At 36.3% G+C, this 26,607-nt stretch overlaps 1 protein-coding gene across 5 annotated transcripts in view; it reads right to left on the reverse strand.

The window, feature by feature from the left end:
* galene (potassium two pore domain channel subfamily K member galene) overlaps positions 1-25,878 on the reverse strand; it is a 137,998-nt gene extending 112,120 nt beyond the window's left edge. For 2 of the 5 annotated variants that reach the window (XM_072536627.1, XM_072536623.1), the window contains exons 1-3: positions 25,653-25,878; positions 17,490-17,798; positions 15,635-15,881 (exon numbers count right to left, since the gene is read on the reverse strand). In XM_072536627.1, the coding sequence (XP_072392728.1) occupies positions 15,635-15,881; positions 17,490-17,681 (439 nt within the window). In that variant the 5' untranslated portion in view covers positions 17,682-17,798; positions 25,653-25,878. The remainder of the gene's footprint in view (positions 1-15,634; positions 15,882-17,489; positions 17,799-25,652) is intronic. The other 3 variants (XM_072536626.1, XM_072536624.1, XM_072536625.1) reach the window with 3 other exon arrangements.
* Between the last annotated feature and the right edge of the window lie 729 nt (positions 25,879-26,607).

Below are 26,607 nucleotides of genomic sequence, written 5' to 3' on the forward strand. Positions count from 1 at the left end.
CTTCAACTTCTCCTCCAACATATCTTTGCTCTCCTCTACTAACAACACGATATCATCAGTAAAGAGCATTGGCCAAGGAGTCCCTTCCCTTACTTTCTCTGTCAGTACATCCCTGACAAGGTTAAACAGGTAGGGGACTCACTCAGTCATGATGCTAACCAAACGTCATTGAAAAACTTTTGGTTAATTCAAAACAAGTTTTTACTTTGGTGTATGCTCCCTCATACCTAGCCTTATGTATTTTCCCAGAACCCATTTCTCTCTTTTACGTCTCCATAGCTCTTGTATCGTGACTGTAACTGGACTCAAAATCTATAAATACCAAACGTAGCTATCTTTTCTCCTTGTCGTATTTCTCTACCAACTGTTTCAAAACAAAAAAGGCGTCCGTTGTCTTTCTCTCCGGCATAAACCTAAACTATTCTTCTCCTATCAATGTCTCTCTCCTTAACCTTCGCTCTACGGTGCTCTCCCAAATTTTCATTGTGTGCGACATTAACGTTATGCGTTCATAATTCTTACAGTTCTGAATGTCCTTATCTTTATACCATGATATCACAGTCTCTTCATGCATTCGGCATCCTTTCTTTTTCACATATACTACTCATCATTTGCGACAAAATATCAATCCTTTCCTCTCCTAAAACCTTCCAAACCTCCACAGATATGTCATCAGGTCCTACTGCCATACCATTCTTCAACCTATTTATCAACTTGACAACCTCATCTCTCCATATCCCCAGTATTATATTCTTATTTGATATCCCGCATCCTTTGTCTCTCCTCTGGTGTTTTTTATTTAGCAACTTTCCAAAGTACTCACACCATCTTTGCTTTATTTTAACATCGGTTGTTAATACTCTTCCATCTACACTCTTAATTTGCTTACGTTAGTTAAGTCCTTTGATAATTTGTCCCTGCTTTAGCAATTCTGTATAACCTCTTCATCCTGTAGGGCCCTTGGGCGTTTCCAACTCTTCATACAGCTGTGCAGACGATGTTTCCTTAGCAGTAGCTACAGCGTGCTATGATTTCCTCTTTAGTAACTTGTATATATCCTTATCTTTCTCTTTTTTAGACCTGTGATATCTCTTTCTAGATTGTTTGTTCTCTGTAACCTTCTGTTCTACTTCATCGTTTCACCACCAAGTTTCTTTGTCTCTAGGAGGCACTTTACCAGATGTTTTTCCTAGCAATTGCTCCACTACTAGCACCACATCTTTACTGTTGGCTTCTTACCAGTCATTTAGAGTATGTTTTTTCTCAAGCTCTTTTAGCACTCTACTCTTAAAGATCTTTCTACTTTCTGGTATCCTACTTACTTTCCTTTCCGCCTCACCTTTATCTCACATCTTTTGGTGTTGACTGGCACACATTCATCCCTTATCACTTTACAGTTGCTAATCTCTTTTAGCTGACTTCTTCTTCACAGCACAAAATTCATCTGACTTTCCCATCTCCTGCTACTATAGCTTATATACTGATCTTCAGTCTTCATAAAGAACGTAGTATTCACAGAAAAATCCCATGCTACTTCAAAGTCAATAACACTCTTTTCTTCATCATATCTTATTCTCATCCCCAAACATCCGTGAACTCTCTCTATTCCCGCTCTTTCTTTACAAATATGTCCATTGAAATTACCTCCAATAAAACACTTTTTGTCTACAGTAATCTCGAACATTTTATAATCAAGGGCATTAGAAAATTCTTCCTTTTCCTGCTCTTCGCACATTACGTCTTCTTATGGTTACTCTTGCCACGTGATGCGGAACGAAGAAAAATATCGAATTCTTCAACTTGTTATGCAGGGTAAAGTATTTGGCAGAAGTGGACCGGGACGCCGTCGTATCTCGTGGTTGAAAAATCTCCGACAATGGTTTGGGATGACCTCAGCGGAGCTGTTTCGCAGAGCAGTCAACAAAACCATGATAGCCTTGATGATCGCCAACATCCGGACCGGATAAGGCACTGAAGAAGAAGAAGATGGTTACTCTTACAAGATGTTCCTTCCACTCTTTGTTCAAAATACTACCTACTCCATTTCTGTCGTGACTTTCGAACTACTATATATTAACTTGCATCCGTCTCCAAGATCTGTCGACTTATTACCTTTTCAATAAGTTTCCTGGACACGAAGTATATTAATTCTTTTTCTCTACCTGAAGTAGGCGAGCTCTCTTTCTTTACCTATCATGCTTCCGATGTTGAGAGTTGCAATTCTCAGAACTACCTTCTTTAGCCCCTTCTGTCCTTTAAGGAGTAGCCCTAACTCACTTTTTGCTGGGGTCAGGTGAGGCCACCACCTCACATCGCTTACGAGGAACGCCCTAGCGTCTTTTCTAAATTCTTTTTATTTAAACACATTTGGTTGTTATACGTTTGACATAGAGGATGTATAATTGTTAAATATATGAGGAGTCAGGGGGAAAAACAATCATAGTCCACTTTTGGTCGAAATTGAGATGACGAAGTTTTCTATTAATGAATACATATGACTTTCGGATAGTATGGAGTAAAAGGGTAAAACATTTACAGTTCTTTTATTACAAATGTTAAATGAAACGGTGTATTGGGGAAAAACCATCATAGTCCTTGCGCTGCTAGGGAATCACCGTCAAGGTCCGAAGGCGCTCCCTCTCTGTCTCAACAGGACATGTCAGGTGCAACAATGCTGTGATTAGTTTAGCGACTTCGTTGGTGTGTTCTAGTTTGCCAATTGATTCTATTTGAACAATAGTTAAGTAGTGAGTACATATTCGTTACTTTATGAAACTTCTGAGAGCCAGCACTCATGAGGTAGTGGCAGATTTCAAGTGTTACCATTTTCGTTGTTTCTCAGTGAAGCCGAAAGACGACGCATTTTGTCTCAATTCAATGAACTTGCTAACTACGACGATTAGAATCAATATTTAGGTGGTCTGATAACCGTTCTCCTAGTTATGCGTCGACGAATTCGAGTGGGTACAGGGACACCTTATCTTGCTTTTTATTCCTATCGTGTTAGGAGTGGCCCTGATGGAAACTTTCGTGATGTGCAAATATGTTTCAAAGCACTCTTATCCATTTCTGCTTTCCGAGTTGCGAAGAATTCGAGAATCGCTAGCCTCAACTGGCACTGTACCATGACGCTAGAGGAAAACATGGAAATAGGTCCCACAAAATTTCTGAAGATACTATCATCAAAGTGACAGAATTTATTGGTTCCTTGAAAGGAAGCAAATCGCATTACTCCCAGAAAAAAAGTAAGAAAACTTATCTCATTGAAGAACTCAACATAACTAAGTTACATACTATGTACAGTTTCCCGAAATTTTTAAAACAAAGTTTAATATTGCATTCGGTTTTTCTTGAAAATACACCTGTAGCTACTATGACACTATAAAAGCGGAAATATCTGCCTTTTCGCAGAAATTAGTTACCAGCAGTGATGAATATAAACCCCAATTCTTGGAGAAATTACAAGAAAAAAACAACGAGAATGAACTTCATCTTGCGAGAAGTGAAAAATTGTATTCTGTGAAAGGAAAATATCGAAAATTATCGTCAAAAGCAATTGATATCGAAACCATAACCATAGACTTCCAAAAACATTTACCAACCCTTAATGTGACCTCAGACGATGTCTACTATAAACGGCAACTTAATTTTATAAGCTTTAATGTACATGTATTGGCCGATTCTACCTTTGTTTTCTATACTTATGATGAATCGGTAGCAAAAAAGGGGGCTGACGATGTGTGTTCGATTATTCACCACTTTGTGTATAACGTACTGGTTATCATCTCAGGTTCAAAATTTGTTAACATTTTGCGACTCTTGTGGGGAGCAAAATAAAAATTATACAATTTTTCGGTTCCTTCATTATCTAGTGCAGTCAGAAGTACGGTTTGAGTTTATAAAATTACTTTTTCCCATCAGAAGACATTCCTATCTAGAGTGCCACCGGGACATGAGTTTAAGTAATCACAAAGCTTCTACGGAAACTTCGGATGATTAAAGAGAAGTCCTGCGCAACAGTAGAGTGAAACCGAAACCGTTCCAAGTAGTGGACTGTGGGAAAGATATCAAATTTCTGAATTGGACTAAGCATTTTTCCAACAAGTATCTCAAGAAATGCCCAATGCCTACGAGACCTATTCGAGTGTTGAAAATCAGGAAAAGTAGCTCTCAATTTATCTTTCACAAGAATACCTATTCTGGGTTATCTGCAAGGTCGCTGTTTAAATGCAAAGTTAAACGAAACCTGAAAAGAAATTTAAGGAAAGCTCATAATATCACAATTCCGGAAGTTACTAGCCACAATAATCCTGAAGCTTTGTACAACGGCCCACTTCCGATCAAATCTGTTAAGTTACAAGATTTTCTCCACTTGACGATTTACAAGGGAGGGAAGTCCGGAGGAAGAAACATTTTGTGACGCAGAAGCTTGAAGATTCTGGGTAAGAACGTTTATGGTCCATGCCGGCACACTCAATTTTTTGTATGATGTTTCGTAAATAAAATATGTTATTGTAGTCTCTTGATTTTTCCTCCGTAAACATGTCAGGGTACCACAGAAAAAGTTATTGAAACCACCGATTTATATGAAAACTGTCCATGAAAACTGTTTTTGTGGACTCAGGTTGTTTTTCCCCCTGACTCCTTATATGTAATTAAAATAATCAGTGTATCTCCTTTAATTACATGATAACATAAACGTGCTTATTTATGAAAATGCCCTGTATATTTTGGAAGGAATAACAATTTTCACTTTTTATACGTTTTATATAGTTATTATAGCGTCTACTTTGCCAGACTCTGTATCTAATTTAGAGCTTTTCCCCTTTCCGTCTACCCAGTGTCAGGATACATTATTCGTAAATATTATATCCCAGCTTAATGCCATGTAGTAAAGTCGTCAAGAAATATTTTTCTTTGTAAATAGGTCGAAGGGTGTATACAGCTCACTGCTCCGGAAAATTCCTCCGTGCATGATGTTCCTTTTCATCTTCTAGTCCCTATTTAATCAAATTTATACAACAGAACATTGTAGCGTTCTTGTGATGTACTTATCCTAATTGTATTTACTTATTATTACTATTGCGAAATTTCATATATTTTGCTTGTTGCTTCTAACAGTGGAACAGATTAAATTTTACCTTCGCATATAAGATCCTGTTGTTCTTGTTTCATTATTTCGGAAGGAATTTATATTAGTACAGGAACGGGTTCGACTTAATCTAGGAGATGCAAAATAATACTATCATCGTGAGTTTTTTACTTATCAAATTATCTAGTTGTTTATTTTCTGTTGAAAATTTTACTTTATTTATTTTCAAAGACTAATACTATCTGTTAGGGTAAAATTTACGTACCGTATTAAGGATACTAGTAAAAGTAATACCTGACCTATTTGAGAGCAAGGATAGATCAATTATTATTTTTAAAGTTATCACCCAACTACTTCTGCAAAAATTCGAATGCCACCTCTCACATACATCTCAAACCAGATCCGCCCTGGTGTAATAAGTATTTTGTATCTGTCACATTTAAAATAAAAAGAAAATAACAATAGGTACGCTTATTATATTGTTATGATTCTTCTTCTTCTTAAAGTGCCCTCTCCTCAATGGAGGTTGGCTACTACAATTTTAAAATCTTCTCTATCTTCAGCTGTTCTTATTAGCTGTTCAAAATTTAGCCCTGTCCATTGTCGGATGTTTCTGAGCCACGATAGTCTTTTCCTTCCTAGGCCTCTCTTTCCCTCGATTTTTCCTTTCACTATAAGTTGGGCATATTGGTACTTATTATTTCTCAGTATGTGGCCTAGGTATGATGTTTTTCTAACTTTTACTGTGTTAAAAAGTTCTCTTTCCTTGCCTATTCTATGCAGCACTTCTTCGTTTGAGGTATGCGATGTCCATGAAATTTTAAGCATTCTCCGGTAGATCCACATTTCAAAGGCCTCCAATTTATTTACGGTTGATGTTTTTAGAGTCCACGTTTCAACTGCATATAGAAGAGTCGACCAGACGTAGCATTTTGATAAACGTAGTCGAATTTCGAGTTTTATTCGAGAATCACAAAGCATTGTTATGATTGGCATATTTAATTAGCAATAAATAACTTATAAAATATATGTTAATAATAAATTACAAAATTTTAATAAATGTTCAATATTTGTTAGGAATTTTTCGCGTAAGTATGTACATAAAAGACTATGATGACAAGCTACACCATTTGTGCAGTAAACTAACCACGTCATCTAGGAAAGAAATCTGAACTGCCACCATTTAACATTTCAATCATATTTTGTCAAGAGAGACAACGGAGAAGACATTATTATAAGAAACCAAATAGACTATATACTTTTTAACAAAAGATATCGAAATAATTTCAACAGTGTTAAAATCTACCCAGGCGCTGATATTCAATCTGACCACAATTCTTTAGTGGGCATGTATAGAACCAAGTTAAAGAAAACACGCGAAAAAACTATAAAAAACGTGACATGAGAAAACTGAAATGTAGTGAAGTAAAAGAAATAGTCAGCAAAACAAAAAATGGAAAATTTAAAGAAATCGATAATACAACAAAAAGCACAGAAAAGAAGATAGAATCTCTTAATAAAACGATAGACGACAATAAAGACAATTTTATGAACAACGAAGAAGGTAAGAATAAGATATGGATGACGATAGAGGTTCTGCAGCTGATGGAAGAAAGAAGGAAAAACAAGAACAATAACTGTATGTATAAAACATTACAACGAGATATACAGAGAAAGATCAGAGAAGCCAAACAGAAAGAACTGGAAAAAAAATGCCAAGAAATCAAAATTCTACAAAGTAAATACGACGACTTAAACGTACATAAAAATCAAAGAGAAATTACAGACAAATGTAAACACAGAAGAGTAAGTAAACTTGTTAATGACAACGGAGAGGTAATCGTGGACAAAGAGCGTATTGATAATACTTGGAAAAATTACATACGAAATTTATTTTTTGATGAGAGGGAGAACCAGTCCCCAATACCTATGGAAACAGGACCACCTATACTAGTGGCAGAAATAAGAGCGGCCATAATATCACCAAAAGAAGGGAGAGCTCCAGGACCAGACGGAGTACAGTCTGAATTTCTTAAACTTCTTGATGATGAATCTTTAAGAATACTATGTAAAACCTTTAATAATCTCTATGACACATCCAAAAGATTGGCTCGTTTCAGAATTTATTACATTGCCAAAGAAACAGGGAGCGAAAAAGTGAGAAGAATATAGGTTAATAAATCTAATAAGCCATACAATAAAACTTTTTCTTAAAATTATACATCGCCGAATATACGAGCTATGCGAAGAGAGAATACAAGACACACAGTTTGGATTCATGAAAGGCGTAGGTACGAGAGATGCACTGTTTAGTCTACAGGTATTATTCCAAAGATGCAGAGATATGACTTTCGATATCGACACCTGCTTTGTGGACTACCAAAAAGCAATTGACACAGTTCAACACCGAAAAATGATGGATGTTTTAACAAAAGCCCAAATAGATGATAAAGACCGGCGTATAATACAAAATTTATACTGGAACCAATCAGCCACAATAAGAACAAATCTTGGAGATGAACCGACGGAAGCGATCCAGATTCTGCGAGGCGTTAGACAAGGATGTATACTTTTACCTATATTATTCAACCTATATTCAGAGGAAATATTTAGTGAAGCCTTGGAAAATTGCGAACATGGAATCCTTTTAAATGGATAATTTCTAAAGAACATCCGCTATGCAGATGACACCGTTATTTTTGCAGACAGTTTAAACAGTTTACAGCAACTAATAAATAAAGTAAATGAAGTAAGTGAAAGATTTGGACTACAAGTAAACATACCAAAAACTAAATTTATGGTCATTAGCAAAAATAAAATTAGAGACGTCCAACTGCTTATCAAGAATATACGAGTGGACCGAGTAAAACAGTTTACCTATCTTGGAACAATAGTAAACGAACAATGTGATCCTTTTGAACTTTTGAAAATTCTGTTGATTCTAAAAAAATGGCTGCGAATTTGGTGATCGGTTAAAAATATAATACAAAACCCGAGTACTTTAGTTAGATAAATATAAAAGGAACACTGGCAGAGTTTCTCAAAATAGATGGAACACGACTTCTATGAAACACAAAAAGAGATATGGAGAATGATTAGAGGACAAAGAAAAGAGATCGAACTAATAAAAACGAAACATATTTAGAAGGAAACATGGGTAGACTACTTTCGACAAACGAAGAAATAAATATTGAGGTGGAAGAGGTAAAGGAAGCATTACGAAAATTAAAAAATAGAAATCCACCAGGAGAGGACAGAATACCGAACGAACTCCTAAAGAACGGAGGACCAGATCTGATCAAACAACTATTAAGACTAATCCAAAAAATAATAGAACAAAACAGAATTCCTCAAGAATGGAGATCAAGCATCCTAATACCTCTCTTCAAAAAGGGAGACAAATCGGACCCGGAAAATTATAGAGAAATTAATTTATTAAACACAACACTAAAATTAACAACCAAAGTGATAACAAATAAATAGAATGAAATTATAACACTAGCAGAAGAACAACAAGGTTTTAGGTTGGGAAGATCATGCACCGTCGCTATATTTATAATGAGGCAAGTACAAGAGAAATCATTAGAATACAACAAACCGGCATATCTATGTGTCGTGGACCTTAAGAAGGCATTTGACCGGGTCAAACTAAAAGACGTTATCCACTTATTGTAAGCAAACCTCTAGGAATAATCAAAACGATCAAAAGTATCTACCAAAACAACATAATAAAAGTAAAATTAGAAGAAGAACTAACCGACCCTATTGAAGTTGGCAATGGGATAAGACAGGGAGATTTCCTGTCTTAGTCCATTGAGTCTTCTATTGTTCAACCTGATTATGGATGAAATAATAAAAAAAGTAAAAACTAAACAAGAATACCAAATGGGAGAAAAACAACTTAAAATAATCTGCTATGCAGACGACGCAATACTACTCTCTCAAAGTGAAGATGATTTACAACGTATGCTGTACCAATTTAATCTAGAGGCCAGAAAATTTAACGTGTTAATTTCCCCAAAAAAGACAAAATGCATGGTTACAACAGCAAGTTTACTAAGATGTAAATTGGAGCTGGAAGGTCAGATAATAGAACAAGTGATGGAGTTTAAATATCTAGGCATCACATTATCTAACTACGGAAAGCTCGAAACTGAAATGAAAAATCAAGTGAATAGAGCAAACAGAGCCGCAGGCTGCCTAAATGAAACAATTCTTCTTAGGGTGCCTTCCGTTCCGAACGTTGGCGATCATCTTGGCTATGATGACTTTGTTGGTTGCTATACGAAATAGCTGTGTTGAGGTCTTTCTATACCATGCACTCAGGTTAGCAAGCCAGGATATTCTTCCTCCTGGGGCCCTTTTTCCTTCAATTTTACCTTGCAAAATGCATTGAAGTAGCTCGTATCTGCCTTGATTTCTCATTATATGTCCCAAGTACTGCAGCTTACGGCTCTTCACGATGTTGACCAAATCCTGCGGATTTGTGTTCATCCTCCGCAGTACTTCTTCATTGGTGACTTTTTCTGTCCATGGTATCTTCGGGATCCTTCTGTATGACCATAGCTCAAAAGCCTAAAGTTTTGATAGAGTTTCCGCCTTCAATGTCCACGTTTCTACTCCGTACAGAAGCACTGAGTACACATAATATTTAAGTTGTAAGAGTACACATAACAATGAAACAATATGGAGAAATAAAAACATCGGGAAAGAAACGAAAGGCACAATTTACAAAACAGTCATCAGACCAATAATGACATATGCGGCAGAAACAAGACTTGACACAGCGAGGACAAAAAGGATGTTAGAAACAGCAAAGATGAAAACACTTAGAAAAATTGATGGTAAGACACTATGGAACAGAGCTAGAAGTACAGATATACGACGTAGATGTAAGGTGGAGAGCATCAAGAACTGGGTAAAAAATAGAAGAATAGAATGGAACGATTATATAAGCCGAATGACAACAAATAGAGTAGTAAAGACAGCAAGAGACGGTTCCCCAATAGGAAGACGATCAATAGGAAGACCAGGAAAACGATGGAATGACAACTTACTGTAGGCACATTGAAAAACAGACAGAGTCATATCTATAGAAAAAAAAAGAAGAAGAAGACAAAACCCGAGCTTTGCCAACAAATAAATTGCCAAACTAGAATTACGCTGGTTTTATAGGTAGGTCGATTTCATAATCGCAAAAAGTTTAGGGACTCTCCAAAAATGACTTATTTGTTATGAAAGTTGTACCATAGATTAAAATATTATTCTGTTGTCGTCTTAGCCTTAAATAAGAGGAAGACAGAAAAATTTAAGTGGAGTGATTGTAAATGCAATGGATGGATCCCCGTCGCGTGGTAATGGGCAAAATCATTAGTTCAAGTATATTCTCCTACAGCCAACGTTGTTCAAGATACAATATTGATTCCAAAAAACGAAATAATTGGGGATCGTTTTAAATGATCAATAAATTGAGAAAAAATGAATGTAGGTATACTAAAAATAAATCGTTTTTTATATATAAAATATTGTCGCTTTTATGGTGAATTTTTTATGTTTAATACTATTCAAATAGATTCTAACAATGTCTTAAATACAATATATCCACATCCACAGGGACACGAAAAAGGTATCTACCTCTAACCAGTCCTCCCCTGAAGGCGAATTTATATTTGAATCCTGTCTTGGTATAATCTCGAAAGTTAGTAGCCGGCTAATTGTTTAACTAACACTGTTAGACCCTAAAGTTTCGATATCTTTGTTGCAAGGCCAAGTTTGGGGACTTTTCCTCAACTCTCTGCGGATGATGGTCGGTAGTTTTACGAAAGAAAATCGTGAATTCTAATGATGGTGGGGTCGATACATAAATAAATAGTTCACATTCGAAACTTTGGGATTGTGTTTTGTTTTTCCTCGGGAGAGTTTAAAAAGTTTGTTCCAAGCGACTGTTTTAGCTTGATTAAGGCCCTAAATTATCTTTTAAAGGGCACCTTTGAACAAAAAAAAACGATGTTTCTTTTAAATAAAAAATTATCTGAAAACTTTAATTGTACAGTCGGGATAAAACCTTTTAGGATTAGACAAAAGTGCCTCTATTATATTTTAATACAAAATAAAAATATCTAAAACATTTTACAATTAACTACCAAAAAATAAACTGGATACCAAATTATATGAAAATTAAATTTTTTTTTTTTTTTAATTTAGAAAAAACATATAATCCACATCAACCACGCAGGGTTATTAGTGGAGTAACGTACACAAGAGTTCATTTTATTTACATTAAATAGATGTATATAAAAGTAAATCTTTTAAATAATTTATTACATGGTCAGTGTTTATGGTTAAAGTGGTTTTGATGTCGTCTGAGCTTCCATATTTTCTTCTTGTTTCTCCGTGGTACTGGCAGTCAATCAGAATATGCTTCACCGTCAATGGGAGAGAACAGTTTCTGCAGGTTGGAGAAGGTTCTTTGTTGATTGAGAATCTATGGGTCAGTGCAGTGTGTCCAGTTCTTAGTCGGTTAATTATTACTTGATCCCTTTTATTGAATGGATTATTCAAGATGGTCTTCACAAGGGAATAAATCTCATATAGTTTGATTCCTGAATCTTTCCAGTAGTCTTGCCATATGTTCATACAGTGGTCTTTGATTAGGTTTTTGAGATCGGAATATGGGTAAATTATTGATTTGGTTGTGTATTGTGAGTTTATTCGACTTGTGTTTGCTAGGTTATCCATTTTCTCATTTCCAGATATTCCTACATGCGACGGTACCCAGATAAATGTTACTTCTTTTCGAGTTGATTGAATTACATTTATCTCATTTTTTGTAACCCGTAATATTGGATTTGTAGGGTATATGTAGGGATATGTTGATTTGGTGTATTTTGTGAGGGTTAAATCAATGGTAAGTGGTTGGATTATCCATGGAGGAAAATTCACACTGACTTGTAAAGATCGATTTAGCTTATCCATATCAAATTTAGAAGATTTTATTCGTTTTATAAGGGGAGTACTATTTTTAGTTGGTTTTGTAGAACCAATACTGGGATGACAAATTTGGGAGAATACTGGATGTTGTTTCTGTACTGATATTTTCCCTATATAGTTTAAGGATAGTTGTTGGCGTCTAATATATAGAGGTGGTTCTCTCGCTAAAACTTGTAAGCTACTACATAACAGGACTAGTTCTGAGAAAATTAAAATTAAATTTAAATTCAATACCTTTCATTTAATAGCGTGAAATATTGAACAAATTAAAAAATATATTAATTTAAAAGGTATATGCAGTAGGGGAGAGTGGTCCACAATGACACATGTTACCCAGTGAGACAATGCATTTTCTGAGGACATGTCAACAGCGTTTTGCATGATATATATCCCCACCATAAGGTTGTCTCCAGACGTAGAATCTACAGCAAATCTTCGCTTCATAGTTCGCTTGTTCGTTTTTGTGTTTTAGCTGGTAGTGTGATTTTTGCTCCCGAAAGTACATAATTATATTGTTCCTAGCATCGACCGATATTATTCGGTTGTGCTTGGAGTTAGTAATTTGATATTTATAATCCCTTCTCTCTATTCGGATTGCCGAATATAGTCCTCACCTAATTCTCGCCATTCATCTCTGTTGTTTGTAAGACGTTTCCACATTGGTCCTTCTTCTTCTTCTTCTTCTTCTTCTTCTTCTTCTTCAAGTGCCTTGTCCGTTGCGAACGTTGGCTATTAACATGGCAATTCTGATCTTGTTTGCGGCGCTTCTGAATAGTTCGACCGATGTGAACCCGAACCACTTCCTCAGATTTTGGAGCCACGAGTGTCTTCTCCTGCCTGGCCCTCGCTTACTCTCTATTTTTCTCTGGGCAATCAATTGCAGTAGACGGTACTTATCATGTCTCAATATGTGGCCTAGATATTCAAGCTTTCTTTGTTTAATTGGTCCTGCAGTTCTTTTAATATTGTCGCTCCAGCACATTTGCGGTCTTCCTGGTGGTCTTTTGGCTTCATATGAGCGCCAATTCCCGATTCCTTTATTCTTTCGGCCATCCTTAAGTCGTTCGTTATGTCCAGCCCATTTCCATTTCAGTCTAGCTGCCTGTTCGATAGCATATTTTACTTTTGTTTTATTACGAATGTCTTCATTGGTTTTATGGTCTTTGAGTGAGATACCCGGCATCTGTCGTTCCATAGGTCTCTGAGTTTTTCTGATCTTCTCCATGTTTATTTGAGTGAATGTCCAGGTTTGAGCTCCATATGTAAGTACAGGTAATATACAGGAATTAAACACTTTGGTTCGCAGTCTTTGAGGTATATTTTTATGATCGTATGAGTCTTCCGAATGCTGCCCATCCCATTTCAATGTTTATCATAGGTTTGTCATCTTCGTTTGACATTAGTTTAGTTTTGCTGAAATTCATTTTCAGTCCTTTTTTTAGGGATTCTGTGTGTAGCTCCTCAATTTGATATTGATGGTAAGTAAAGCTTACGTATTTTTGCTTGTAGTTACGTAGCGATATTATTTTTCTTTCATCGAATTTAGAAAAAATAGCACACTTAGCTGAAGTTGTACCTGTGGGGTACAGTGAGAAAAATATAGTGGGGCAGAATGAGACGCGTCTCATTGTACCACATCGAGGACGTTAGTTGGATAATACAAACTCATACTATTTGTCTCTTTTTTGTAGAAGGCAAGGAATGCATGGCAAGGAATAGAAAAAGAAAGACTAACATTGCTTCTATTTTTGACAGTCAAATGAGAGAAGCCGTGTAATTAGTCACAAAAGAAGAGTTTTCACTGCGAAAAGCAACAGAACTGAAGGGGGTTATTTCAGACTTTAGCAAGATAAATGGTAAAGGACATGAGGATCGATTAGGTTTCGCGTAAAAGATTTTATTTTATCTATTTCAGATACGTGAAAAAACAAAGGAATAACCCTGATGCCGAAGTGAGAATGAGACCTATACATGAATGTCGCCAAATTATGTCGAAAGAACAAGAATTTGCTCTGACAGAATACCTCGGAATATGCTCAAAAATGAACTAAGGCCTAACAAGTCTTGTATGTTGCCGTTTAGCATATGAAATGGTTCAAAAAATAATATTCAGATTCTGAATAATTGATCAGAAAAAACAGCTGCCGGCTCAGAATGAATGAGAGCATTTTTAAAACGATCACCTAACTTGAGCATCAGACAACCAGAAGGATGTAGTCTCTCGCGGATTCCATCTTTCAATAAACATAATGTGTCAATTTTCGTTAATAAATTGCACAATATCTTGAGCAGGCACAAAAGCTTTGCTGATGGCTATAGAATATGGAATCTAGATGAAACTGGAACGACAACTGTGCAGAAACCAAAAAAGTGATACCTTGCAAAGGAGTTAAACAAGTGAGTCAAATAACTAGTGCCAAAGAGGGTCTTAAGTAACGATCTGATACTTCATAAGTGCTTCAGGACACACGATTCCACCAGCTATTATATTTCCTAGGGCTTATTTTAAATTCTATATGCTTGGTAAGGTGCCAACTGGTAGTTTGGGACTTTGCAACACCTTCGGGCTGGATGAACAACGAGTTGTTTGGGGGAGTTATGCGTCATTTCATAAACCATGCAAATTCCTCAATCAAAAATCCAACATTCCTATTGTTCGATAACCACGAAAGTCATATTTCAACTGAATATGTGGATTTATGTGGAATATGTAGCTGGATATGTGTTGCCAAATCCAATGAAGTCACTATTTTAACCTTTTCGCCCCATTGCAGTAATAAACTACAACCATTAGGCGTTTATTTTTTATTTAAGACACACTATAACAGAGTTATAGACTTAAAGACAGATAGATTATTGGAGAAAAAATTATGGATGACAGATGAGATCCTGAAACTAATGGACGAGAGAAGAGAAGCCAAAAATGACCCAGACAAATATAAAACCATAAATATATTAATAAGAACGAAAATTAGAAAAGCACAAGGAAAAGAAGCAAGGGAAAGATGCGAAGAAATTGAGACTGCAGTCAAAGTACATAGGAAAGTTAAAGAACTCACAGGAGAATTAAGACGAAGGCAGAAGAAAGGAAATATAACTGATTCTGACGGAAACATTATCTTGGACAAACAGAGTAAAATAAGAACGTGGAAAGAATATCAAGAAAAACTATTTCAAGACCAAAGAGATAACACCTTTGAGCTAGAAGAAGAGGTAAATGACGAACCAAGAATATTACAGCACGAAGTTTATTTCGCAATAACACAGTTAAAGGATGGCAGAGCACCAGGCTCTGATAATATACAAGCAGAACTACTCAAACTAATGGACAACGAATCAATAGCAATAATTTGTCTCGTGGACCACCCCGGACTTCCAATGGCTACATACGATATACCAGAATATATTATGTTAGGGTTTTGTGGTTTGGGTGGATGTTGGCGTGCTGGTTTGTGGTGATTGGCGCGAACATTTCTGACAGTGGGATTTTGATTGCCGGGTGGAGTGGATATTGATGTATATAAATAAATAAATAATGTATTTTTTACTCACCAATTGTTGTAATAACTATGATGGAATAAAATAATGCTCCAGTACGCGTCCATTGAACTTTCTTTGGATCCTCTTCTCCGTTCCAGCCCTCCTTGTTCATTTTGTCTAGCAAGGAATTTTCAAAATCTTTCAAATATTGGATAGCCCCGATCGTGAAGTTTATTTTGTTTAGAGCTGTCATCTCCTGAGTGAAGTTCCACAGATGTCTGGTAACATTTTCTCGAATCAGTGGAATTCCTTCTTTAATCTTAAATTAATAAAAAAATATAATGTAAATTTCATTTTTTCTTTCTGCTGACGAAAATTATTGTCCATGCAAAGTATTATTGACATTGGTGAAAGCAAAAAAGTTATTTAAAATAAATCAGAACTGTGCAGTGGATGGACCCATTAATTCGGTTTGGTTTTCGGGAAAATCACTTCACTACCCAACAAGTCCATCGAATGATATATGAAATATCAAAAAGGCTTGAAGAAAAGAAATACTATAACACTATATTTCTAGACATTGTCCATAAATCCTATATATCCAATAGATATTTCTCTGTAAAATTCAATGATTAACTATCTAAGCTATGTCCTATTAACTCCGGAATCCAGCAGGACCGCTGCTTTTCTTACTCTACACAGCCGATATACCTGAGACCAATAATACTACAATCTCTTTCTTTGATGACGGTAAATGAAGATCCCATACAAGTCTCACAAAACCTGGGACATCGTCTGAACATACTCAGTGATTGGTACACAAAAAGGGAGAACAAAAGTAAACAAAACAAAATCAACTTAAATAACATTTACCAACCGACACAACACATGCCAACCTTTGAGAGTGGAAAATATAAGAATACCAACAGTAACAGACCTCTATCTTGACCAAAGTCTCACTTGGAAGAAACATATCCAGACCAAAAGAAAACAGTTCGACTTAAAATTCCTACAAACGTATTGACTTATTGGACGTAAATCAGAACTTAACATCGAAAACAAAATTCTTCTATACAAATATATACTCAAACCTATCTGGTTCTGCGGACTACACCTATGGGGCTGTGCAAAGCCAACGTCGCTGAATATCATCCAAAGATTCCAGTCTAAAGTGCTAAGATCGATAGTGGATTCACCATGGTATGTAAGTAATCAAACACTTTACCACGACTTAAAGATTCCTTTTATCAGAGAAGAAATCGAGCCACGGCGTCACCAAATGAACGTACCATTCACCATGAAAATGAGCTAGTAAGGGAATTATTCAACAATGGTCCAGCCATAAGAAAACTAGATAGAACCTGGCCCGAGACCTACTTCAAAACTAAACCAAAATAGAATAAGGTGAGACATCATTGGATCTCTCTCCGTTACGCCCAAAACCAGTAACACATTTACATAATACTTAATACAGCACGTTTAAAAATAACAATAGCCATTATGATTGCCAACCTCCATAGGGAGACGGCACTTTAAGAAGAAGAAGTTCTACCGTGCTGTATATACAGTCCATCTAATTTACTTACCGTTGCACGTCGTTATCATTGACAGAAATGTTCTTCATAAAAACGCTATATAATGCATTTATACAAATTAAATGAAACATATTATTGTGTATTTCTTTAAGTTAACATTAATAGAAATCTTTAAATATTATTTCTACGCGTATATAATAAAATATGTCTAGTGGCTGTAATGCCAGTGTACTCGGCAAAGTAATTCTAAAAAAGAACACACCTACCGCCTAAATATTTCGTGTTATTATCATGTGACCTCACGGACTATGACGCGGATGACGTGCAACGGTAATTAATTAAATGAAGTATAGATATCAATTATTAACTAAAAATATTTCTATTTTACTAACCTGTTTTTCATTTTTTACTTCCAACGCCTCAAAGGTAAACGCCCCCAAAACACAATATGACACTACCAGTGATATTAGAAACACGTGCGAAAATAAGCACGTTATGGTTTTCCAAGTGTAATGTAGAACTTTTGTGCAACATCTCGGGGACTCGTATTCCGATATATCCGGATCTGATTTATAACGAGACATTGTTCACTAAGAAAAATAATTTCACTTATTTTTATTTAGAAGCGAGCACATTTTTATTATTAAATGTTTATTATCAACGTTTGTTTTGGTTCATAGGCAGTATTTTAATCCTGTAAACTGACAAATATGTTGAAAACTTTGTATGTGTGGGTTCATAATACGTAGAATATAATATATTGTAGAATAATAATCTAAAACTCGTTTAAGGCGAGGTTCCACCAAAAAGTTTCAAAAAATCGAAAAAAAAAAAATTTTTTAAATTACTAGGAAATACTCTTAGAAATAATAGAGGAAAGTCGCCTAATATTAGGATAGCGCTTAATATTGGATAGCTAATTATTTCAAGCAATGTAACCGGAGTGGATCATTACCAAAGATAATCAATCAGGGATCTGAAATTTTACCGGACGTAACACCCAATGAAGTTCGAAGGTCAGTGCAAGAAATGAAAAACAATAAGTCCCCCGGAGGCGATGAAATAGTGGCAGATGCCTTGAAAGTGGCTGGAAAAAGATTATGGCAGGTCCTTGCCAAACTATTCACTAGATGTTTGCAGGAAGCAATAACACCAACCCAGTGGTATAACGCAGAAATTATCATACTTCATAAAAAAGGGGATGCTACCGACCTCAGGAATTACAGGCCCATAAGTCTACTTTCACATATTTATAAACTATTTACAAAAATAATTACGAAACGACTAGAAAATAAATTGGAATTTTATCAGCCCATAGAACAGGCGGGTTTTAGAAAAGGCTATGGAACAAACGATCACCTACTGGTAATAAAAAATCTTATAGAAAAATGCACTGAATATAATAAACCACTAGCTTTAATATTTTTCGACTATGAAAAGGCATTCGACACCGTAAATCAACAAAAAAGGTTGGAAGCCTTGACAGAATGCCGAGTTGACTTCTTATTTGTGTGCCGTGCTTGTATTCAAGCGTTGGCTATCGTCATATTGACAAGCTGATGAAATGATTCTCGGTCGGCAGCTAGATGAAACAGTTCCTCGACCGTTCGACCTGTCCATTGTCTAATGTTACGCAGCCAGGACAGTTGTTTTCTTCCGACCCAACGTTTTCCTTCGATTTTGCCCTGAATGATTAACCAGAGTAAGCGATATTTAGGTCCTCTCATTATATGACCGAAGTATTGGACCTTTCTCACCGAATTGACTATCGGTATATAAATATAATTAAACACATATACCAAAATGGAACAGCCAGTGCTAGAGTGGGTGATCGTCAAACCCAGAAATTCCCGATACAACGTGGAGTACGCCAGGGGAACACCATATCGCCGAAACTGTTCACTACGCTTTTGGAATATATATGTAAAAGGGCAAAACTGACCGACAAGGGCATAAACATAAACGGAGAAAAGCTTAGCCATCTAAGGTTTGCAGATGATATTGTACTAACAGCTGATAGGATAGATGAGGCCAAAGAACTTTTAAATCAGCTCTACCTTTCCTCGCTAGAAGGGGGATTGAAAATAAATATATCTAAAACCCAGATGATGACAAATCTTGTAGTCAGCGAAGATATATGCGTAGGAACAAGATCCATAGACCAGGTAATATAGCCAGGTCTATAAATACCTAGGTCATGAGATCCGCATAGGAAAAGATAACCAAACCGTTGAGCTTCTACGTCGTATAAGACTGACTTGGGCAGCCTTCGGCAAGGTGAACCATAGTTTCAAATCGTCTGATATACCAATATGCCTTAAAAGAAAAACATTTAATCAGTGTGTTTTGCCAGTGTTAACTTACGGTGCGAAACGTTGACCATGACAAGGAGAACAGTTCAAAAGATCCGTGTCTGTCAAAGAGCGATGGAGCGTGCTATGTTGGGCGTTTCACTACGAGACAAGATCCCAAATCCCCAGCTACGACAAAGAACAGAAGTGGCTGATGCAGTAGAGAGAGTAGCAACACTGAAATGGAACTGGGCAGGTCAAGTAGCACGAATGACAGATAATAGATGGACAAAGCGGATACTGGAATGGAGACCAAGAGATGATGCCTACCGAAGCAGAGGTCGTCCACCAACACGTTGGACTGACGATCTAAAACGTTGTCATAGGAATTGGATGCAAGAGGCACAAGATCGAAATAGATGGAAAATTATGAGGGAGATCTATGTCCAGCAGTGGATATGCGAAGATTAAATGATGGATTATTTCAAAAGCAAATGGAATAATAGGTACCATATTTTCACAGATGGCTAGACTATGATTCAAAACTTAACGTAGAGCTCGCTGTAGAATCTAAAGATCGACCATCATGGCATACTTGCAAATTTATTGAAACGAAACGCACATCCCTACATTTTTTGAGTTCCCCTCGTTTTAGTGCTGAAAATATTTCAAATAAGGTAAGAAATTTAAATGTTTTTAATCGGTAGTGTAATAAATGTTAAAGTTGATATTTATGTAGTTTTAGTCATGAAATCCTTGTCTGTTTATCTTCTAAAAATTCTAACCTGTAATTTATAAATGTGCCCAATATTGGATATCCATACAAGGAACGTTTTTTATGTATCTATACTGAAGAACGTTTTTGTTACAGAATGTCCTCTAAAAAAAGAACGCAATGGAATAAAGCAAATATGGTCTCTGCAATTTCAGCCCTACTCAATAAGGAGATGGGATATTTGAAAGCAGCGAAAGCATACGACATACCAAAAGCTACATTAGAATATTATTGTAAGAAAGAAAATCCACTGGAATACCTCAAAAAATCAACTCTTGGTCGTAAACTAGTTCTTCCCGAAGCATTAGAAAAAGAGTTGGTTGAATACTGCTTGGAATTTGAAAGGAGGTGTTATGGTTTAACCTCAGCAGACATTCGCCGTTTAGCCTTTCAGTTGGCTTTGGCCAACAATTTGCCACATCCATTGTCTAACTCGAAGGCTACAGCAGGGAGAAAATTGCTAAGGAATTTTTAAAGCGTAACAAGGTGTATCTTCTGCTAGAATCAAAGGATTTACTAACGAAAATCTTAAGAAATTTTATGACATTCTGAAACCAGAACTAAAAAAGATAAAATTTAATCTAAGCAGGATTTATAATGTTGAAGAGTCCGGGATAATAGCTGTTCAACACAAGCATACTAAAGTTATAGGCTTAAAAGGAAAAAAACAAATTGGAGTGTTAACAACTTCGGAAAGAGGGTCACTTGTGACAGTTGTCATATGTATGTATGCAGATGGTCATTACATTCCCCCAATGATGATCTTCCGGAGAAAAAAAATTAAGACAGAATTGATGAATGAAGCCCCCCTGGAGCAATTGGAAGATGTCATCCTTCTGGGTGATTTCAATCCCACTTATTTACGTACTGGAAATTGTAAAATTGATTTTCTTTCCTATACTAAGCCATCCACCGAAGGTCCAGTCATTTTAATTTTAGACAGTCACTACTCGCACACAAGAAACTTAGATATCATTCATAAGGCTCGAGAAAATAATATTGTAATATGCCTACCTCCACACTCAACTCATAACATACAACCTTTAGATGTAGCCTTAATGGCTTAAATTGGATTAAATATAATGGATTAAAGACATGTTATTACCAACAAATCGAAAACTGGTTAAGAAATAATCCTGGTAGAACAATTTCCCCCGTACCAGATTGCTGGTTTGTTTGGAAAAGCTTATTTAAGGACAGCATCAATGGAAATGTGAGTCAAATATTGATAGATCGCAGTTTGGCTTTCGGAAAGCACTTGGAACTAGAGAAGCAATTTTCGCTCTCCAGGTGCTTATACAGCGGTGTAGAGACTTTGATAAGGACGTGTATTTGTGCTTTGTGGATTTTAGAAAAGCATTTGACAATGTCAATCATGAACAATTGATAGATATTCTGCGAAAGACAGGTATTGACGACAAGGACATTCGAATTGTGGCAAACCTATACTGGGGTCAAACAGCAAGAGCAAAAATTGGCAACGAACTCACTGAAAGTGTGCAGATCAAAAGAGGTGTCCGTCAGGGGTGTATATTATCCCCACTCCTATTCAATATTTATTCCGAAGAAATATTTAACAAATGTATGGAAAATGCAAATGAGGGCATAAAAATAAACGGCGAGTTAACGAACAATATAAGATATGCCGACGACACGGTGATCCTTGCCAGTACCATAGACGAATTATAGCAAGTAATGGAAAGAGTTTATTCAGTTAGTGAGGAATACGGCCTGAGCCTCAACTTCAAGAAGACAAAGTGGATGCTGATAAGCAGGAAGCAACAGCCTGCTCGACAGTTACGGATAAGTAACATACTAATTGACCATGTAGAATCTTATGTGTACCTTGGCACCAACGTAAATGCAAAATGGGAACAGGCCACAGAAATTAAGGCGAGAATAGAACGAGCTAGAGCAGCATTTAGCAATATGAAAAGGCTCCTCATAAGCAGGGATTTGTCTCTTCCCCTAAAACTACGTCTAGTTAAATGCTACATGTTTCCGATCTTACTGTAAGGTGTGGAGGCCTGGACGCTGACGGAGACGCTCACGAGAAAACTAGAAGCATTTGAAATGTGGGTGTACCGACGCATTCTTCGTATATCCTGGACCGAACATGTCACCAACATAGAGGTAATACAAAGAATCGGAAAGGAGAAAGAAATCGTGAATACAATTAAAAAAAGAAAGCTTGAATATCTAGGCCACATATTGAGACATGATAAGTACCGTCTACTGCAATTGATTGCCCAGGGAAAAATAGACAGTAGGCGAGGGCCAGGCAGGAGAAGACACTCGTGGCTCCAAAATCTGAGGAAGTGGTTCGGGCTCACATCGGTCGAACTATTCAGAATCGCCGCAAACAAGATCAGAATTGCCATGTTAATAGCCAACGTTCGCAACGGACAGGGCACTTGAAGAAGAAGAAGAAGATCAATGGAAATCTCGTTGCATGGTTTTCGAAAATGTGGCATTATGCCATTTGATAGAGATTTGTTTCGTGACCAAGATTTTGCAATCCGTGAAAAGTTAGAAATTTCTCTTGTTGATGACAATAGTAACAACGAAAATAAATCTCCAAATAATATTGAGAAGCCCACGCACATTATCATTCTACAGGACGTTTCTGTTTAACCTGGTGGAATAACTACCAAGATTGATGAAATAAGCAATTTTGTAAAACCAACTGACTTAAAACCTTTGCCTGTTTTACCTGGTCCATCAGGAATTAAACGAAAGATTTCTGGTGCAGCTACTTTAATTAGTGGATCGCCTTATAAAAAAGCTCTCCTGAGAAGAAGCACTATCGCCTAAAACTGCAAGCAGTGTTAAAAAGTGGTAAACTTTGACCCTAATACATGCAGAAAGTTAAAGAAAATGAAAGAAAACATAAACGCTGATACTAATTTAGGCAAAGAATCCAAGCAAAAAATTGAATCCATAAACAAAAGAAAAATAGAGGTTTCTTCAGATTCATCAGAGTCTGAGCAAGAAATACTGTTTGTTGATTCTGAAGATGACATGGATCAAGAAGAGAATGATGTGATAGTGTCATGAAGCTTGGGGTGGAGCTGAAGGCAACTTTAATTTCATTTGCGATTTTTGTATGGGTGGATAGTCACTATTAACTTGTATTAATTATTTTTATACCTTTCAGAATAATAAATATCATTTACTGACATAAAATTGATATTTTTTAATCACCAAAATAACAAATATATTGTTTACATTGTACATGTACATGAAATAAGCTTTTCCCTAATATCGGATACCCTATCCAATATTGGGCGACTATTTTGTAAACTGTCGAATTTGGGTTTTTTTATTAACATTTTATTATTGCCTACAGGTATCTTTTAGAGTTATTTCAATCCTACTAGAATATAATAAATAGTTTGTAATAATAAATTACCAAGAACAAAACAAAATTAGAAATATTTTTTGTAAAAAGCTGCGGTTAAAAAAATGTATCCAATATTAGGCCACTTTTCTTTATAGAATTAGTCCCGAATGACCGAACAACTTTGAAGTAGGTACAGAAGAGGCTAATTATCCAGTATTTATGTTAAATTTCAACTTTTGTAATTAATTGTTATATTTTTATTATTTGTGCATTGTAACAATATACTTGAACTATATTGAGAATGACCATATTGTCGAGACATATTAAGTTTAATTAAAAAAAACATTAGGACACAAGAAAAATCTATAGTGACCACACAAACTTTATATACTACGATATACACTCCGCGTCATAGAAAACGGGCCACCCCAAATATTTAAAATATTTTCGAAATTATTATTTATTGGTACAAAATTAAGCATTTATTTTTTTGTATATTAAATCAATAACTCGTTGAATATAAAATTTCATCATTAACGTAAAACATCAATCGAAAATAAAAACTTTAAGAAAAATAGGAAATTTATTCAAAAAATCAACTTACAGTTTTTAAAACAACAATGAACTGTATATTTAAAAAAAAGCTGGTATCCATTTTCAGTAATGGGTATTGCCACCTCGATTCTGGATGACACTCCTCATTCGATTTGGCATGGAATTTATAACGTTTTGGATATCTCTTTGGGGAAAAGTGGCCCATTCATCAATGAGTGCCATCTGAAGCTCTACAGGTGTTGTTGGAACAGGTATGCGACGCCTAACGCGACTTTTTAGCAGGCTCCATATATGCTCAATAGGATTGAAATCGGAGCTTTGAGCAGGCCAGTCTATTTTTGGAATACCAACCTCGTCAAGGTACTCCGTTACTATCCTTGCCGTGTGTGGTCCCGCATTATCCTGCATTAGCAGGAATTCGTTGCCAATAAATCCAGCATAGGGCATCACGTAATGTTGTAAGATTTCCGTTATGTACCTTACTGCTGTTAACGCACCTCTGTCGATCTCGACGAGATCCGTATGCACATCAAAAGAAATCCCTGACCAAAACATTACTGAACTACCACCAAAAGCAACCCGTGGTGCCAAGTGCAACCAGCGAAACGTTCTCCAGCCCGTCTGTACACCTTACTGCGTCCATCTTTACCATAAATAGACATTCTATACTCATCCGTAAACAATACTTTTTTCCAATCGTCTGCTATCCAATTGATGTGCTCACAGGAAAAATCGAGTCTTCGTCTTTTGTGAGCTGGGGAAAGTAAGGGCCCTGTTTCTGGACTGCAAGCTGTCAAACCTTGCTCCCTTATCTTCGCCGAATAGTAGAAAGGCTGATTGCTGGTCCTTGAGCTTGCTGTAAATGGACTTGAAGTATTCTAGCAGTTTGGGTCTGATTCCGTAATGCAGCAAGAATGACGACGCGATCTTCCCTAGCGGTTGTTTTCCTTTTTGGACCTGTACCAGGTCGTCGTTGGTGAGATCCTGTCACAATAAATCGTTGCTGGGTCCTTTGTGCAGTCGAACGACTAACATTCAATTGTCTTGCAACTTGCTTTGACTTAATCCACTTCCCAGTAATTCTATCGTTATTAATTCAAGACTACTTCACACTTAGTCGGCTACTGCAATCTGAGATGCGTTTAAAACTCATTAGAACCCTTTACAATATCATACATTTCTCAAAACAATCGCTTTCTCGAAAATTGATCAAGTTTTAAACAACTTTTTTTCAAAATTGTTTTGTTTTATAGGTTCTATGAATATCCTTAATCCAGTTACATGGTCGGTTTGCTTTCGCAACACCCCATTTAACTTAAATAACCCGAGACACATTAAAAATAAAATAATATTAATTCAATATACAAAAAAATAAATGCTTAATTTTGTAGCAATAAATAATAATTTCGAAAATATTTTAAATACTTGGGGTGGCCCGTTTTCTATGACGCGGAGTGTATATAAAAATCCTAAAGGATCGAAATCACTGCGAAATGAGTTAAATTTCATAAAAATGAGCAATATATGCATTAAGTAATATTGAATTTTAATTAAACAAGTCTCATAAACTATGCAAAAATGGAAAAATTACTCATTTACAACAAAATCACTGTTCACTTATTAAAACACATATCACAATCAATCCACACACGCACGATATTGCACAAAACTGTTGTTGAACATCATTTGTTAATTCTGAACCGGCCGATACACCATTTTACAAAAACCCGGTGTTTATTTTTCTTCGACTGTATTCAGTTAGAATGAGGAAAAGTCAATTTTCATCATTGACTCGAAGTTTGGACTAACTCGTCTAATTTTAGAGTCGTTCATTTCAACGATTCTGTGGAAATACAAAAATAACCGCACAAGTGGTTTTATTCTCAGATTATAAGCCAGTTCGTGAGAAAAATTGGAAATAAGGATGTAGTAGGGAGATCGGATAAAGATTTTTTTTTATAGCCCTTTTTCTATCCGAATTGTCGAATAAAGGCCTCTCCCATTTCTCGCCATTCATCCCTGTTGTGTGCTAGGCGTTTCCACATTGGTCTCTTTTGATATCGTCGCTCCAGCGCATTTGAGGTCTTCCTCTTGGTCTCTTCGCATCGTACGGTCGCCAGTTTCCGACTTCTTTGTTCCATCTACCATCTTCGAGACGTTCGTTGTGTCCAGCCCATTTCCATTTTAATTTAGCTGCTTGTTTCGCGGCGTCCTTTATTTTTGTTTTGTTCCGGATTGCTTCGTTCGTTTGCCGATCTATTAGTGAGATACCAAGCATCTGTCGTTCCATGGTTCGCTGAGTTTTTCGAATCTTGTCCATGTTCTTTTTTGTGAATGTCCAGGTTTGAGCTCCGTAAGTGAGAACGGGAAGGATGCAAGAATCGAACACTTTGGTTCGAAGGTTTTGGGGTATCTTTTTGTCTTTCAGTATGTATGAGAGTTTTCCGAATGCGGCCCATCCCATTCTTACTCGTCTGCTTATTTCGGTAGTTTGGTTTTCTTTGTTTACCTTGATATTCTGACCCAGATATATGTATTCTTCTACA

Source organism: Diabrotica undecimpunctata, chromosome 7, assembly GCF_040954645.1.
Source record: "Diabrotica undecimpunctata isolate CICGRU chromosome 7, icDiaUnde3, whole genome shotgun sequence".
In the NCBI taxonomy this organism is placed as follows: domain Eukaryota; kingdom Metazoa; phylum Arthropoda; class Insecta; order Coleoptera; family Chrysomelidae; genus Diabrotica; species Diabrotica undecimpunctata.